Here is a 17,719-nt window from a genome sequence, read left to right as displayed (position 1 = left end):
TAACTCATAGTGGAAACAATTAGAAGTACTAATAGTGAGCAGCATGCTGCAAGGAAGTGTCACATCCTGTGAAATTAATGTCTGCCTCTTGATTTCCTTGCTGCTTTTTTCCAAGATGCTACACTACTGATACTAGTTCGCCTTTCTTCAACTTGCTGCTGAAATATACTTAAAATTAATCTGTCAATTATTCTGTTGTACGACTGGTTCCATCTTTTTGAGACCAGAAGTGGTAGAAAGATGATCCCAATACCAACAACAAATCCCAATATAGTGCTTACATAAATCTCCGTCCTTGAAATGAATTCGTCCTCTTCAACTTCTGGCTCTGAAGGTGCATCTGATGAATTATTCTTGCAAGTTCTGTTCAGCGGTAACCCACATAGCCCCTTGTTTCCTTCAAAAGAACTTTCTCCAAATGTTCGAATTTGGCTGCCTTGTGGAATCATTCCGACCAATTCATTAGATGATAAATTTAAGAAGGAAAGAAATGTGAGGCTAGCAAGTTTTTCTGGGATATTGCCACCTAACTTGTTGAATGAGAGGTCCAGTGATTCCAATTGCTTCAAATTTCCAATTGCTGGTGGGATTTGACCTGTGAGATTGTTGTGTGAAATATTCAGAAGATTAAGTGATCTGAGATCTCCAACTATCTCTGCTATGTTCCCCACAAAATTGTTGCTTGAAAAGTCAATGGAGGTGAAGAAGAGAAAAATCTTTGTCTGTGTAACATCTTGTCCTTTAAGAGAAAGAGTGACTCTGTCCTGATAGTATACTGACCTAACAGATTCAGACTCAAAATGTAAGATATCAGAGCGTGAATGTGTTAAAGATGGGTCAGCCATCATTCCTTTTAGCTCCAAGAATAAACCTCGTGGAAGAACACCCCCTAAATTGTTGGAAGCTAGGTCCATGATTTGAAGAGCGGTCCAGTTGGAAATCACTCGTGAACAATCAATGTTCCCATGGAAACCATTGAAGCGCAATACGAGTACGCGAAGATCTGACATGTTCATCAACCAGCAGGGGAAAGTATCCTTGATCTTGTTCTTTCCAATATTTAATACCTTTAACTTTGTGCAGTTGGACAAAGAACGAGGAAGCACACCTGTTAAGTGATTCTGACTGAGGTCAAGGCTCTGTAACTCACAATTATAAGAAAACTTTTCAGGTATATTTCCTATGAGATTGTTCTTTCCCAGGTTCAGTACGTTCAGTGTGCTACTCTTTTCTGCTAAACATGGTGGTATTATGCCATTCAAACTGTTGTTAGACAAATCAAGTACTTCAAGATAACTGGAGTTGCATATCGAAGAAGGGATACTACCTATAACTTTGTTGTCTGCAATTGAGAGGAACCGAGCAGTTACTAGATAATTGCCAAAGTCAGGCGGAAAAGTAGAGAAGTTATTGTCTGAGAAGTCAATATAAGCAGCTGCACGTGGTGGTAGTGGAATAACCCCAGTGAGCAGATTTGAATGCAGATCAAGGAAATTCAGAAAGCCAAACGTATAAGGTTCTTGAAGATGTGTGTATTGATTGTAAGAAAGATTCAGAAAACGGAGAAGTCCATCATTGATTTCCACCAACCAGTTTGGTATTTCACCAGTAAGTTGGTTCTTTGAGAGATCTAACATTGACAAGATTGATTGGTTTTTAAGGAAGGAAATATCCTGCAGATTGCATGATGCTAACAGGAAGCTATTTAGCTGGGGTAGCAAAGCAAGTTCTGATTCACTTATATTTGTGTCAACTGATATATTGTTGTGGGACAGATCAAGATTTACAAGTTTACTGAGGTTGGTGAACCTTTTCAACTGCACAGTACCGTTAAACTTGTTGAAAGATAGTGAAAGACCATAAAGACCATGCAGCTCAAATAAAAACTCAGGTATTGGCCCTTCCAATTTGTTTGAACTCAACTCAAGACTTTCTAGTGGAGAAATAACATTTTGTAATTCAGTTATTTGGCCATAAAACTTGTTGTTGGACAGATCTAAATCTGATAATGAGGGTAGGTAAAACAATGATTCTGGAATGAGCCCAGAAATTGAATTGTTACTCAAGTCAAGATACTTAAGATTCTCAAAGCCTTCCCAGTCTGATGAAATTCCTGTCAAACGATTTCTAGCCGAGTATAAATCAGTGAGATTTTTGGACAGCTTTAAAGAAGGAAATGAACCTGTGAAGCTATTCAAATGGAAATCCAGAAGAACAAGCTGGGTTAGATTTTCCATCGAAGATGGAATCGGACCTGTAAAATTACAAGCTCTAAGTTCAACATGCGACAAGTTCCTAAGGTTCCCTATGGACTCAGGTAAACTTCCCGAAAACTTCGTATTACTAAGAACCAGGTTTTGTAAAGATCCTTTTGAAGGAAATTCAGGTAAAGAGCCCCCAAGCATCTCATTTACTGATAAGTCAATTATTTGCAGAGTTGGTACCTGGAATATTTTCTGAGGTGCCTCTCCTATCAAGTTGCAGGAACTTAGACTCAAGACAGTTAGATTGGTGAATTCCACAAAGAACTCTGGAATTGGTGCAGATAAATTGTTCCCATCAAGACGGACAATAGAGAGAAACTTAAGATCAGCTAACGGAGTGATACTACTCGAGAATGATTCAGCGCTGAGGTCAAGACCAATAACTTGGCCTTCACCGTTGCAAGTGACACCCTCCCATTGACAGCAGTCAATCCTGTGGTTCCACTTCACTAGCTTGGTAGATATTTCAGAATCATAAGTAAGGTTATTCCTCAGCTGCAGCAGTAAAATCTTCTGATCCTGAAGACATTTTCTGGAATTAGCTGCCACTACATCACTCATTTTACAGCAGATGGAGAGTAGTAGGATCAATAAAAGCTGGAAAAACATCTCACTTCTCATTTGACTGTCAACAGAAAAAGAAACTCGCAAGTTCGTGCAGATCTGAAACGTATAAAATAGCAAAAATTCTCGCGAATAAACAACAGGATTCGGTTGGATAATTTTTATTTGGCTAACAGATCAATGTTTTTATCTATTTTAAATACTAGCGCCAACCAAACATGAGTAAGGCAAGATGATTAGTTTATGTATTATTTTAAAAAGCTGACACCGTGATCCGTGTGTCTACTTATAATATCAATTTGTTTTTGAAATTGATAGACAGTGGAAACTGGAGTGTGGACCTACACGGTTTTCCATAGGATGTTGATTTTATTTGACTATATTTTCTATATTTACATTTGAAATTATATTATATAGTAGTAAGAAAGTTATATTTCCATCATTAGTGTTTTTATTTTATGGAAACGTCCCACAAATATATTTATTGACAAACAAAACATGTGATAAAAATAAATAAATAAATAAATCATAAGCTGTGTAAAACCCCAGCATTGTTATTTGAACAGCATCCTTACTCCTTAGTTTGTACTTTGTACTATATAAAATTAACATCTCATATCTAACTTTATAAATACTGTACTCCCTCCTTTGATTGAGAAATTGAGATTGACCATGTTTTCTTAGTTTCTAATTAATATTTTTTGATAAACTAAGAAATAAAATATGTCACACTAAACAAAAAAAAAGGGGATAGCCGGAGTGAATATATTTACAAAAATAATTGAAACTTGAATATCAAATGAGGTGAAACAATTCAATTACTAGTTTTTAGATGAATGGACTAATCTGGGTTAATCTTAAATTTAAATGCACAAAATTATTAGTAGTACTTATTAATAGTAGGTTTCAAATTTTCATAAACACACTCCAAAGGCGTTTCTCGGGCATTTTCCCTCTTTCTCCAAGCTTTTTCGCGGGAAAACCTTCATTGCTCGTTGATCAAATACATGTATATATACATGTTTTTTTTTCAGATTGATCATTGATCCGCTTAAATATGTCCACCATGAAAGTTTGTGTGCTATTCTGTGTTAAAGCAAAAAGTTTTACATTGCCGGCTAATAAGATGAATGAATTCAACATGGTATTAGGGCAGGGCTGAGCGTGAAGTGGGTCAAAAATTGCCCAAAAGTGCCACGCCCAACAAATTGCCCATGCACCAAATGCTAAGCAAATATATTTTGGAGCGCGAGTTAGGCTTAAACCTTTGAATTCGAAGGAACTATCCGGATGCTGTCTTTGTTCATGGAATTAACTCTGAATCCTTCGTAACCAAGTTTTTAAAGCTCAAAACTCTGTTTCGTGTATTGATTTTTCTGTTAATTTCAAATCAATTGTAAAGTCTGATCGAATATACTTTAATTTACTTTTGAGGACGTTACATGAATATGCATTAATACATTCATTATCTACTGTATAGTAGATGAACTTTTGTCCAAATCATACACTTTCAGGCAATTATTGTGCAGGAGCCATTTAACTTGGACAATGGACATAAAGGATTTACAAGGAGAGATTAGGGTTAAGCAGGAAGTTTAAAAGTTCAACAAGCTGTGGAATGCCTTTGAAAGTTTGATGTCAAGGCCATTAAGAGAAGTCAACAAGGACCATGAGCCATTCAAATTAGACATTGAAGAGCTTATATTATGAATTTACCAAGGGTGGATCTCCTACTTTTACAGAAGAGAGTGTGGATTTCTGAGAAGTTCTCCTATATTTTCGAGGTTAGTTCATCTAAAGATCAGGCATGCTATATACAATCTTTTTATGCATACTGCAGTGGTTACATGGTCTCTACTCATTCTCTTTTAAGGAGATTAGGTGGATTATATTACCTTTATGAGACACCCATTCAGGCCTCCTTTCAAGATTTATCTATTTCTGTGAGAGTTGAAGAATCTTAGGAATCTTGTCCTTGAGACAAAGGCCAAAAAATGTTAAACTAGTCCCAGTTCTATTTAAACATATGCTAGATAGAAACATGTTTCTTTTTGGCTTTGTGGATGTAAATGAAAGCTTGGCAGCAGGGAGATGATGAACTGGAAGAAATACAAAATGCAAGTATCTAAATAGCGTGCAACAAGTTATTTGCAAATAGCCAGATTGAGCACTTCACCCACATGGATATGAGGTCGGAGCTTGAGGTGGATTTGCTCAAGCAAAAGCCGGCAGCATATGCACGGGCCAAATATCTAGCTATCAAAGGGGCTAGTGACATGGTGGATGTAGAAAACATAAAGCACAAACAGAGAACCACACATTGATAGGAGACGTGGTCGAGAAGACAGCTGAGGACTGGAAAACTCAGAAGATATTATTTTATCAGAAAACTGGTATTTGTCATCAGCCTGTCAAAGACTCAGTTGATGTTGTCTGATAAGAGCAGGATAATTTCTCCCAACAAGAAGTAGATGAAGAGCAGGATTTTGATAAGGACTTCAGTAAGGAACTTGAAGAAGTCTTATTGTCTGCGCAGAACGAATCTGACTACCAAGAATAAGGGAGAACTTGTATAAACTATTTTTTACTTAGAAAATGGCAAAGTTGGCTTCTGTTTCTTTAAAAAAAAAGAGAGAGGTTGTTATGAGGTTTGTTATGGCTATTCACTGACCGTTACCTAAAACAGAATGCAAGATTGAATTGTGTTCTTCTATCTAATAAGAAGCCACTAAAATGAATATGAAAGGTAAACAAACACTGATAACTCATAGTGGAAACAATTAGAAGTACTAATAGTGAGCAGCATGCTGCAACGAAGTGTTACATCCTGTGAAATTAATGGCTGCCTCTTGATTTCCCTGCTGCCTTTTTCCAAGATTCTACACTACTGCTACTACTTTTCCTTTCTTGATCTTGCTGCTGAAATATCCTTAAAATTAATCTGTCCATTATTCTGTTGTACGACTGGTTCCATCTTTTTGAGAACAGAATTGGTAGGAAGATGATCCAAATACCAACAACAAATCCCAATATAGCACTTACATAAATCTCCGTCTTTGAAATGAATTCTTCCTCTTTAACTTCTGGCTCAGAAGGTGCATCTGCTGAATTATTCATGCAAATTCTGTTTAGCGGAAACCCACATAGCCCCTTGTTTCCTTCAAAAGAACTTCCTCCAAATGTTTGAATTTGGTTGCCTTGTGGAATCATTCCGACCAACTCATTAGATGATAAATTTAAGCAGGAAAGAAATGTGAGGCTAGCAAGCTTTTCTGGGATATTGCCACCTAACTTGTTGAATGAGAGGTCCAGTGATTCCAATTGCTTCAAATTTCCAATTGCTGGTGGGATTTGACCCGTGAGATTGTTGTGTGAAATATTGAGAAGATAAAGTGATCTGAGATCTCCAACTATCTCTGGTATGTTCCCCACAAAATTGTTACTTGAAAAGTCAATGGAGGTGAAGAAGAGAAAGATCTTTGTCTGTGTAACATCTTGTCCTTTAAGAGAAAGAATAACTCTGTCCTGATAGTATATTGGCCTAATAGAAGAATCAAAATGCAAGATATCAGAGCGTGAATGTGTTAAAGATGGGTCAGCCATCATTGCTTTTAGCTCCAAGAATGAACCTCGTGGAAGAACACCCCCTAAATTGTTGGAAGCTAGGTCCATGATTTGAAGTGCTGTCCAGTTGGAACTCACTCGTGAGCAATCAATGTTCCCATGGAAACCATTGAAGCGCAATACAAGTACACGAAGATCTGACATGTTCCTCAACCAGCAGGGGAAAGTATCCTTGATCTTGTTGTTTCCAATATTTAATACCTTTAACTTTGTGCAGTTGGACAAAGAACGAGGAAGCACACCTGTTAAGTGATTCTGACTGAGGTCAAGGCTCTGTAACTCACAATTACAAGAAAACTTTTCAGGTATATTTCCTATGAGATTGTTCTTTCCCAGGTTCAGTACTTTCAGTGTGCTGCTCTTTTCTGCTAAACATGATGGTATTATGCCATTCAAACTGTTGTTTGACAAATCAAGTACTTCAAGATAGCTGGAGTTGCATATCGAAGAAGGAATACTACTGATAACTTTGTTGTTTGCAATTGAGAGGAAACGAGCAGTTACTAGATAATTGCCAAAGTCAGGTGGAAAAGTAGAAAAGTTATTGTCTGAGAAGTCAATATAAGCAGCTGCACTTGGTGGTAATGGAATAACCCCAGTGAGCAGATTTGAGTGCAGATCAAGGAAATTCATGAGAAAGCCAATTGTATATGGTTCTTGAAGACGCGTAAATTTATTGAAAGAAAGATTCAGAAAACGCAGAAGTCCATCATTGATTTCCACCAACCAGTTTGGTATTTCACCTGTAAGCTGGTTGTTTGAGAGATCTAACATCGACAACTTTGATTGGTTCTTGAGGAAGGAAATATTCTGCAGATTGCATGATGCTAACATGAAACTATTCAGCTGGGGTAGCAAGGCAAGGTCCGATTCACTTATATTTGTGTCAACTGATAAACTGTTGTGGGACAGATCAAGATCTACAAGTTTATTGATCTTTGTGAACTTCTCCAACTGCACAGTACCATTAAACTTGTTGAATGAAAGTGAAAGACCATAAAGATCATGTAGCTCAAAAATAAACTCAGGTATTGGCCCTTCCAAATTGTTGGAACTCAACTCAAGAGTTGTTAATGGAGAAATCACATTTTGTAATTCAGTTATTTGGCCAGAAAAGTTGTTGTTTGACAGAATTAAATCTGAAAGTGAGGGTAGGTAAAACAATGATTCTGGAATGAGCCCAGAAATCGAATTGCTACTCAAGTCAAGATACTCAAGATTCTCAAATCCTTGCCAGTCGGATGATATACCTGTCAATCTATTTCTAGCAGAGTATATACGAGTGAGATTTTTCGACAGCTTAAAAGATGGAAATGAACCCGTGAAGCTATTCAACTCGAAATCCAGAAGAACAAGCTGGGTTAGATTTTCCATAGAAGATGGAATTGGACCTGTAAAATTACAAGCTCTAAGTTCAATACGCGACAACTTCCTAAGGTTCCCTATGGACTCGGGTAAACTTCCTGAATATTTGGTATCACTAAGCACCATGTTTTGGAGAGATCCTTTTGAAGGAAATTCAGGTAAAGAACCCCCAAGCATCTCATTTTCTGATAAGTCAATTGTTTGCAGAGTTGGTACCTGAAATATCTTCTGAGGTACTTCTCCTATCAAGTTGCAGGAACTTAGACTGAAGACAGTTAAATTAGTGAGTTCCGCAAAGAACTCTGGAATTGGGGCAGATAGATCGTTCCCATCAAGACGGACAATAGAGAGAAACTTAAGATCAGCTAACAGATTGATACTGCCCGAGAATGATTCAGCACTGAGGTCAAGACCAATAACTTGGCCTTCACTGTTGCAAGTGACACCCTCCCATTGACAGCAGTCAATCCTGTGGTTCCACTTGACTAACTTGTCGGATATTTCAGAATCATAAGTAAGGTTATTTCTCAGCTGCAGCAGCAACATCCTCTGATCCTTAAGACATTTACTGGAATTAGCTGCCACTACATCACTCATTTTACAGCAGATGGAGAGTAGTAGGATGAAAAAAAGCTGGGAGAACATTTCACTTCTCATTTGAACTGTCACAGAAAGAAGAGACTTGAAGTTCCTGGCAGATCTGAAACGTATAAAAACAGCAAAACACAATGTGATTCACTTGTCGATGTTAACTGCTTTTATATTATCCTTTGCGTTACACATAAATTATTTGCTTATTTTAAGATATAGTGGCGCCAACCAACACGAGTAACAAGATGATTAGTTTATACTTCCAAAATAAGTGGTGGTTTAGTGTTTCAAGAACAATCTTGTTTATCTTTTCTTTATATAAATCAATAACCACTTATTAGCTTTTCTTTGATTAGGGATAAGCTAGTTTAAATATTCATTACTAGGAATGAATAGGTTCTCATAAATTAAAAACACCACTTATTTTAAAACGGACAAAATATTATATCAAATATGCTTACATGTGTGTGAGATAGACAGTGACCTACATGCTTCCGAGGACTAATAAACGGTTTTACACAGGATGTTGCTTAATTTTGTTTGATTAGTTGACATGTGAATTTTATCTACATAATGAGAAAGTTGTATTCATCTTTTTTAAAAAAAGTTTGATTTTCTTACTGGTGCAACATGATACAAATATTTTTATTAAAAAACTAAACACGTGAGAAAAAAATAATCATAATTCATAAGCCGTGTAGAACCCCAGCATTGTTATTTGAACAGCATCCTTACTTTGTATACGGTATAATAATATATAAATGTGTTTTTTAATTTAACTTTTTTTCATATTTATACTCTTTAATTTTGGGTGTGCATAACTAAACATTTAAACTTGTAGAAAGTTGAATAAATGGACACGTGAGTTCTATGTGACATAATACACATAATATATCACGTCATAGGATGCAAATTATCATATAGAACGTATGTGTCTATTCGTTCAATTTTATATAAATTTATGTGTTTATTTGCACATATTTAAAGTTAAAGAATATAAATATAAAATATAAAAAATATATATATGTATTATGCATTTCTACTACGTGACATTGGCATTTCATATTTAATTCTGAGTTTTGATTTAACACACGAAAAAATGTAATTTGTTTTTTTTTATCTATATATTGGTGTGTCTATATAAAATATTGAGCATTTTAATAATATATTAAAGCGCATAATTAAAATTCTTAATCTGACAATGTAAAAGCTGCCATCTGGTGCAGCATTTTCATCAGTGCGTTGGGCACTATTGGGCATGTATATTATTAACTATATATATATCATTAGTTAGTGGCTATACTTTTCCTTATTAACTCCCCTAACCACTAATTAACTCATTATTCATACATAATTATTCCTGTAACTTCTAGATCATTCACTTTATCTTATTTACTATTCATAATCTTCCTTTTCATGACAACAAAGAATTTTTCATGATGGCCTTTATTTTTTTTTTATAGACAAGAAAAATCATATTCCTTCTGTTTTAAAAAAGATGGCTTAGTTTGATTTAGAACGGAGTTTAAGAAAAGAAAAATTTTAATCTTGTGATTTTAAATTAAAGTTATATTAAATATATCAAAACGTCCTTTAATCTTGTGGTCTTTTACATGTCATATGAAAAGTTAAAGTTAAAGTGTTGCTAAAAAAGGAAAAGGGATATTCTTTTTGAAACAAACTAAAAAGGAAATAGGGACATTTTCTTTTAAATGAAGAGAGTATCATTATATATCATTACAAGTGGGAAGCTCCTAACTTCAAAGTTAAATTATCATTTTATCCTTATATTATCTCTGAAATAGATTAATTAATATTAATATCTATTTAATTAATTAAATATTAAGTAATAGTTATACTGAAATTCATGCATCAAACAAGATCTTAATGCATCATATATTCATGTAGTAATTAAATGTTTGTAATGAAGAGTCTAATAACCTTTTAATTTTAATTTATAAAATAAGTGGAGGTAATGAAGAGTCTAATAACCTTTCAGTTTTAATTTGTAAGATAAGTGGAGGTAATGAAGAGTCTATCAAACACATTCACACCTCTTTATTTATATTCCTTCTTTTATTCAAGTTTGTTATCGTCTTGCATTCTACCGTAGGTTAGTCTATATCAGTTGTAAAATTTTCATTACCAGTTTGTAATTATAAGAATTCTTACTATTTTCTTTATTCGTATTCTTTAAAATTTCATGCATATTCATTTTTTAAATCAAGAACTATGTAAATTTATGATAGTTACAAGATAAATTTACTACAATATGAAGTTGTAAGTGAATTTTGTTTTTCATATTTCCATCGTTTTGAGTTTTTAAATATAATTTCGTAATTGATTACTGTAAATTTATATTCATCCTTTCTTCTATCTTTAGGATATATATAGTAAAGTTAATCACATTTTGTGTTTATATTAATTATTTTGAGGGTAAACATGTTAAATTGCATAGAATAATAATTATGTCTTTTTCATTGTTTGATAATCATTTATCTTTTTAAAACAATATATTTGTATTTTTTTCTTTTTATATGTAATCTCAGATGTTCAAAAAATTCTTATACTTAACTGTTATAGAGAGGTACAAAATAATTGCAAAAGTAAAAATAAAATAAAAAATAATATATAGTAAAAAAAATGACTAAATGATACATTGAATAATATTGTTTTAGAATTCATATTTAATTTATTTATATATATATAGATCCTTTAATATATAGTTCAAGAAATATAGTGTATCTTTATCCTTAACATAATTCATGCTTTCTTTTCTCTTTATCTTTTTTATTGTTATTATATGATTATAATTTTTTATATCTATGATATGTTTTGTCTACAGTACGTCGACTTCTAACAAAATCTAATTTAATTAGTATGAAAATATTTTTGTCTATATATTTTAATGTGATGTCTTTTTTTTATTATGGATGTCATGTCTTTATTAACTTCTTTTTTTCGTTTGAAATTGTAATTTTTTCTATAAATTTGATGGTATACCGCCCAAATATTTTGTAATATTCTTTTTTATATGTTTCTTTTTTTTTATAGACAATTTATTTTTTGATTATTAAAACTTATGTTTAGTAATTAAAATATATTAATTCCTCTGATATAATAAAAAAAATATTTTTCATGATGTAATTAGAATATCAAACCTCCAACATCTAACACAAGATTTTCATGTTATATTTGTGCAGGGTTATATTCTTATGTTAAACTTACATATGAAAGGACTTAGATTTGAACTTAGTTAAATAAGTCAACTTTTCTAATATCAATTAAGGGACAAACGTGCAATGCACGTTCCGAGAACTAGTAATGTAAAAAAAAAAGAGAAATATTTTTATATAGAGATTAGTGTAGTGAAAAGAGAATTGAGACAAAGAAAAATATTGTAAGTTTTCAACTAATTCACTATACAAAAGAGAGTAATTATATATTGGAGGAATCTATTCTTTTGGTGGATCTTTCGACTCTTCAACTAATCAGAGTTGTTTGATTTGTATGACGTTGTAGGATCATTGTATCCTAGAGAGGATAAATCAAAAGGTATAATATTGAATCCACGTAAATTATGCAACATTGGGCTTGAATTTCCTTAAGGAGAGTGAGCTATCCAAGTCTTGAATGAATTTTTCTATCCATTTTTGTCATTTTCTTTACAATTACAATTTTTTTCTATATTTATGGTATCTATAACTTTGTAAATATTAGGATTTAGGAAACAAGTATATATATATTCTGTGACACTCCTCTGCAAGTTGAAGCATGTATATTAATAACACTCAATTTATTATAGAGAAAATTGACTCGAGTTTTTATGTGATGTTTTTGTAAACAAATAGATAGTTATACTCTCGTCTTCACATAGAGTATACTAAATATTTATATGACTATATAAATCATTTCATCAAAGTTAAAAATGAAAATTTTAAAATTAAATTACTTTTTTTTTGAATTATACTAAAAAAAAATAATATTACATAAATTAAAATAAAAAAAAATTTAAATATAAAAAATTTATAATCAAATCAATTATATTTGAGATGAAATGAATGGAGTAATTTGGGTTAGTCTTAAATTGAAATCGACAAAATTGTCACGTAAAGAAAGAAATAACCGGAGTTTCCAAAATCTTATACTTTTACTTTTACTACTATAAATAAACACCAAGAGGTGTTTCTAGGCCATTTCCCTTCTGTTCTCGAAGCTCTTTTGGCGGGAAAATCTTCATAGCGTTGTTGATCAAATACGAGTATACATAGATCTTTTTTTTTAATTGATTGATCGTTGATCAGCTTTAAAATGTCTACTATGAAAGTTTGTGTGTTATTCAGGCCTCTAAATTCGAAGGAACTATCTGAGTTCGGCGATGCTGTCTCTGTTCAAGGAATTAACTCTGAGTCCTTCATAGTCAAGGTTTTAAAGCTCAAATCTCTGTTTCCTGTATTGATTTTTCTGTTAATTTCAAATCAAATGCGAAGTCTGTGTATGTATTACGAAAACGTGGAAGTGCACTACTTAATCTTCGTATTAGCTATTCAGAATGAGGTTTTACTACTTTAGTTGATTTTGTAACATCATTACAGGATGAGAAGGAACAGGAATTTGATTTTACCTTCGACAGAGTTTTCTATCAAGGATCTGAACAAGCTGATATATATGAATTTCTAGCTCTGCCTATAGTCCAAGGTACAATTGAATTTCGTGAGAGTTATTATAGAAACTAAGAGAATTTAAAATTCAGTTGATCTTCTCACTTAGAATTTTCGTTGTCCTGATGATGGTGAAAAAAGGTGCCCTAGATGCAATAAACGGTACAATTATCACTTATGGTCAGGTAAATGCTTGATTACAGCCTTTTTTATGTAAGCATGCCTGCAATTTTAATATGTGAATGGAAGATTTTCAGTACAAATACTGAGTCCTATTAGTGAAGGATGAACTGCAGAAATATGAGAACAAAGACATCACTCAATTCCTAGTGTTGAATTATTAATGATTACAGTAGGAGAAAGTTCTTTTCCTTTTTGTATTTTTCGTTGGCTATTCTTTTATTCTTTTGATGTTTTCTCAGACAGGAGCAGGAAAGACATATAGCATGGAGGTAAAATGATTTTACAACATTCATAAATCTGTGTTTTATGGACTATTAGTTCATTGTTGACTCTGTTGGCTTTAGGGACCAAGCATTGTAGATTGTGAAAGCAAGAAGAAAGGCCTATTGCGGAGAGTGGTGGATGGGCTTTTTGAGGCCATAACGAATTCAGAGAAACCTAGCAAATACACAATCAAATTATCAATGGTGACAATTTGTTGATTAGGATGTTATTGTTATTGATTTCAACCTTTTGTATGGCAAATGCTATGTTTCTTTAATCTCTACTAAGGAAATTTCTTACTCTTACAGGTAGAGATCTACATGGAGAAAGTAAGGTTTGTGTCACTGACCAGTACTTGTACCTGAGGAGATTCTATTGATCCATATCTATTGCTTTAACTCAATTTGGCTATGTCCATAAGCATGCCTTTTAAGTTATATCAATTTCTCTCAGAGATCTCTTTGATTTATCGAAGGACAACATACAAATAAAAGAGAGTAAAGTTCATGGAATTGTTCTAAATGGAGCAACAGAAGTAAGACTCATCAGCACCTTTCTTTCATTTTTTCCCTCAAATTGTTATACTGTTTTAGTTTTCAAGCATGCAATATGCTCAACATAACCTGGTATTGTCTATTTGGATTTATGCTGCATTATCCTCAATAGTCCTCTGGCTTCCAGCATAAATTGAAGTACTCAAAAACTATCAACCAAAACAGTTAGCTGGCTTGATATGTTGGAAGCCTGAATAAGTGCTAAACCTTTTGACTTTCAGAAACAACAAAATTTATGCGAAAAAATCTACTTGTCCTTGATTTATAACTAAAATGCTATATCTATTTTGTTTTTTATTTTAGTTTTCCTTGGAAATTTCTAAATCCCGCAGAATCTTAAATTGTTTTCCAGGTAGCTATATCCAACTCTGCAGAAGCATTGCAAAGCTTGTCTGTAAGGGAAAATGAGATGATGTGTTTCCATATGAAGCATTTTATACATTTCGGTTCTGATATGGCTGTTCATGTTGCAGAGTGGGATAGCTAATAGAGCAGTCGGAGAAACACGTATCCTTAGCCTCATTCTGTGCATCTTGTAAACAAAATTTCTTCCTTTAACATATTTATTCTTTGTTAAAATATTTTAACAGTCCAGAAATGAATATGTCGAGCAGCAGAAGCCATTGCCTCTACATATTTACCGTCCACCAAGATCTTACAAAGGATAAAAGGTATTATCTCTCAATAGGTTGAAACTTGAAAGACCTATCCTAAATATTTGAATTTCAAAGTAGGACCAAATTTGGAAAGCTGATACTCGTAGACTTGGCGGGGTCAGAAAAAGTTGAGAAGACTGGAGCTGAAGGTAAAATTCTTGAAGAAGCAAAGACCATCAATCAGTCCCTCACAGCACTTGGGAAAGTGATAAATGCCATGACTAGCAGCACTCCAGGAAAACCAACTCATATTCCTTATCGTGATTCTAAGCTCACTCGGATCCTACAAGATGCTCTTGTTAGTTCCACTTCCTGAACTCCATTTTCTCCATACTTTCAGCCTACGTTGATGATTGATGACCAGCTACACTATGATTTGCAGGGTGGATGCTCTCAGACTGCATTACTTTGCTGTTGCTCTCCAAGCCCTTCCAATTCTTCAGAGAGCCTCTCCACCCTGCGATTTGGTGCTAGGTATGTAAACTTAGTTTTATTTGAAGTTCTTGTCATAGAGTCAAGAAGGGAACAATGAGGAACATAATGCACAAAGGAAAAAAGAGAAATTTTGTAAGACCCCTGTTAGTTCTATACATCTTTGGAATTTATGGATTTCATTTTAGTATTCTTTTATTTCATTTGTTAGCATTATAGTTTCTTCTCATGTTTTGGTCTCCCTTCAATTTACATTCCATTGGGTATAACCTAGTTTTACTTGTAAGTTAAAGCCTTGGTTTTTGAAAAGCTTACCATGTTGATCAATATTTGGTGCTGGTCAGTACATGTAAAGTAAGGATCTTAAGTTCTAGTTTCTGTCCTTTCAAGCAGAGCAAAGCATGTAAAGGCATCAGTACATGTTAGTTGCAAGGAAGATCTAGACAATACCAAGGATGCCACAGTCTATACTTATGTAGACGAGTCCAGGGAGAGAATATTGGCCAAGGTTTGATTTGCTTGGTTCATATAATTTAAGCTATCCTTGGTTACTGTACTATAAGCTAATAATCTGATTTACATAGCTGAGAGAGAGAATGACTGACGATGATGTCCTATTGCTTGAGAAATTATTTGTACTGGAGGGAATTTTCTTTGATCCCAATTCAATTGACGAGATAGATGCCGCATATGAAGATGTTACATCAAGGACAATCTCATCATTGCATAAAGCCGTGGAAGAGCTGAGTACTGGTGTAGAGAAGGTAAGAGATGCATACATCTGAGTTCACTGGTATAAATAGGGTTTTATTCAATTTGATTTCACTGCTTTCTTTTCATTTGCTCTTTTGTTTAATAAATCAGTGAATAGTTGAAAAGCTCTTCTGTCGGGCTTGATATGAATACTGAATGTGTTTGCTGGAATACCTATGAAGGATTTTTCCAGAAAGATTATGTAATCAGCAAAGGCTTCATGAAGTAGGTTGGGAAGGAATTCTGCTTTATATTTTTTGAGTTCCAACACTTCCTGGGAGAGGATTCTTCTGCTGGATTTTAGAAAAGAATGAAAGCTCTCCAGCTATACCTAAAGAAAGTGAAATTGAGAAAATTAGAAAACACATATATGATTACCTTGTATATACTGTATAATGTCCTTCACATTTTTAACCTTTCAATCTTTTTGAAAATTCCAGCAAAAGATTGATGTTATAGTTTACGATCCACATACAGTCTTAGACATTATCTATTGGATAGAACAAAGAACAAATGTAGGTAAGAAATATGATTAGAATTCTACTTAGATTATGGACCGAGTGCAGAGTCAAAAACCATCCACAAGCTTTTTCACTTGATCACAATTTCTTTACTAGATGAGTTTTCCTAATGGTATGGAGCTTCATTTTGATTGTGCTGTTGTGTCAATCATTTTACAGATGAAAATGGAGAACGTCGCTCTTAAGGCCAGCTTGAAAGTTTCTGAAGAGTTTTATCAACATCAACTCGAAAGAAGGTCACTCTGCTTCATTCTCTGATTGTAATTATGGACCTTCATTTTTAAAGACTGCATTTAAGACATGAATATTGGATTCGATAATAGGTTACTTGTCATCTCATGACACTTTCATTTTTTGGACATGTAAAGGAAGCCTTAAAAGTTAGCAATTCGTGGAAGCAACTTCCCATTTTGCTTTCAGGAAGGATTGAAGTTTTTTGGGCCCATTTGCCTTTGCTTTTTGAGATTTCTAATTTTCACAGTACTCCAGTTTATTTTTAAAAGCAATATTATCTTGAGCCAAAAATGCCCTTTGTGTTCTCTTTTGTGTTGTTGCCACTGAGATTAATGATACAAGGTATTAAAATTACCACTGTTCAACGCATTAGGAATCATTAGATTTGTAAATCACCAGGGTGTTCAAGACCATGCAATTTTTTATTCTAAAGGTTTTTCTATTACTATGATTTTTTTGTTAGTTAAATGTGTTCTTTTTCCAATTAAACCATCTGGTATCCCTCATCCCTTGGCTCGACTAATATGGAAACAGTCGGCTAATCTAGTAATGAGATTAACAATGAGGGATCACAATTATAAATGTAAACCAACTTGAAAGAAATATAGAATATCACTAACGCTTAGACAAATATACTGTATGCATGGCCGTTAGGGATGTCAATTATTCGAGCTAACCTCTAATTAAATAAGCATCGATTCCATTAGTGGAATAATTTGAATTGCTTACTAAAACATGTCTGACCTTCACCTAATGTTCTTATTCTTTGTTACTTTTTCAATTTAGATCTACCAACTAAATATACCTTTAAAAGAAGAAATAAATAAATATTACACTTCGAAAGTCCAAGACAGTCAAAAGATATTTTTTCTTTGATTTCATTTTTTAAATTACTTTCTAAATATTTTGAATTGTTAATAGTTGTAACTTATAAATTCCATACCTTATACATATTTTTTAAATACGTAAATATTTTATTTTTTTTTAGATTCTATATACAAATTCACACCGAACATTAGTCAGTTTGATCCTCATATTCCGAAATTTTCGGGA

At 33.4% G+C, this 17,719-nt stretch overlaps 3 protein-coding genes and 1 pseudogene across 4 annotated transcripts; 2 read left to right on the top strand and 2 right to left on the bottom strand.

Annotated features, from left to right (window-relative positions):
• Window positions 1-74: 74 nt before the first annotated feature.
• LOC107028858 (receptor like protein 22-like) lies at window positions 75-2,825 on the bottom strand. Its single transcript, XM_015230087.2, has one exon. The coding sequence runs from the start codon at window positions 2,823-2,825 to the stop codon at window positions 75-77; it is 2,751 nt and encodes a 916-aa protein (XP_015085573.2).
• Window positions 2,826-4,463: 1,638 nt separating this feature from the next.
• On the top strand, window positions 4,464-5,422 carry LOC107025537 (annotated as a pseudogene).
• Window positions 5,423-5,567: 145 nt separating this feature from the next.
• LOC107025527 (receptor-like protein 50) lies at window positions 5,568-8,414 on the bottom strand. The gene has a single exon (XM_015226316.2). The coding sequence runs from the start codon at window positions 8,412-8,414 to the stop codon at window positions 5,664-5,666; it is 2,751 nt and encodes a 916-aa protein (XP_015081802.2). The 3' UTR covers window positions 5,568-5,663.
• Window positions 8,415-12,615: 4,201 nt separating this feature from the next.
• LOC107016264 (kinesin-like protein KIN-1) lies at window positions 12,616-16,877 on the top strand. 2 transcript variants are annotated; one of them, XM_015216756.2, is made up of 15 exons: window positions 12,616-12,833; window positions 13,004-13,106; window positions 13,211-13,254; window positions 13,492-13,521; window positions 13,597-13,719; window positions 13,825-13,850; window positions 13,970-14,051; window positions 14,423-14,464; window positions 14,544-14,577; window positions 14,666-14,741; window positions 14,805-15,024; window positions 15,109-15,200; window positions 15,552-15,666; window positions 15,743-15,922; window positions 16,592-16,877. In XM_015216756.2, exons 1-15 carry the CDS (start codon window positions 12,720-12,722, stop codon window positions 16,688-16,690), a joined length of 1,380 nt encoding a protein of 459 aa, XP_015072242.1. In that variant the 5' UTR covers window positions 12,616-12,719; the 3' UTR covers window positions 16,691-16,877. The 2 variants fall into 2 exon arrangements, with proteins under 2 accessions (XP_015072242.1, XP_027768245.1); XM_027912444.1 differs by having other exon boundaries at window positions 14,802-15,024.
• The last annotated feature ends 842 nt before the right edge of the window (window positions 16,878-17,719 follow it).

The sequence above is a fragment of the Solanum pennellii genome, chromosome 1 (assembly GCF_001406875.1).
Source record: "Solanum pennellii chromosome 1, SPENNV200".
Taxonomy (NCBI): domain Eukaryota; kingdom Viridiplantae; phylum Streptophyta; class Magnoliopsida; order Solanales; family Solanaceae; genus Solanum; species Solanum pennellii.
This window is presented reverse-complemented; position numbering and strand designations above follow the sequence as displayed.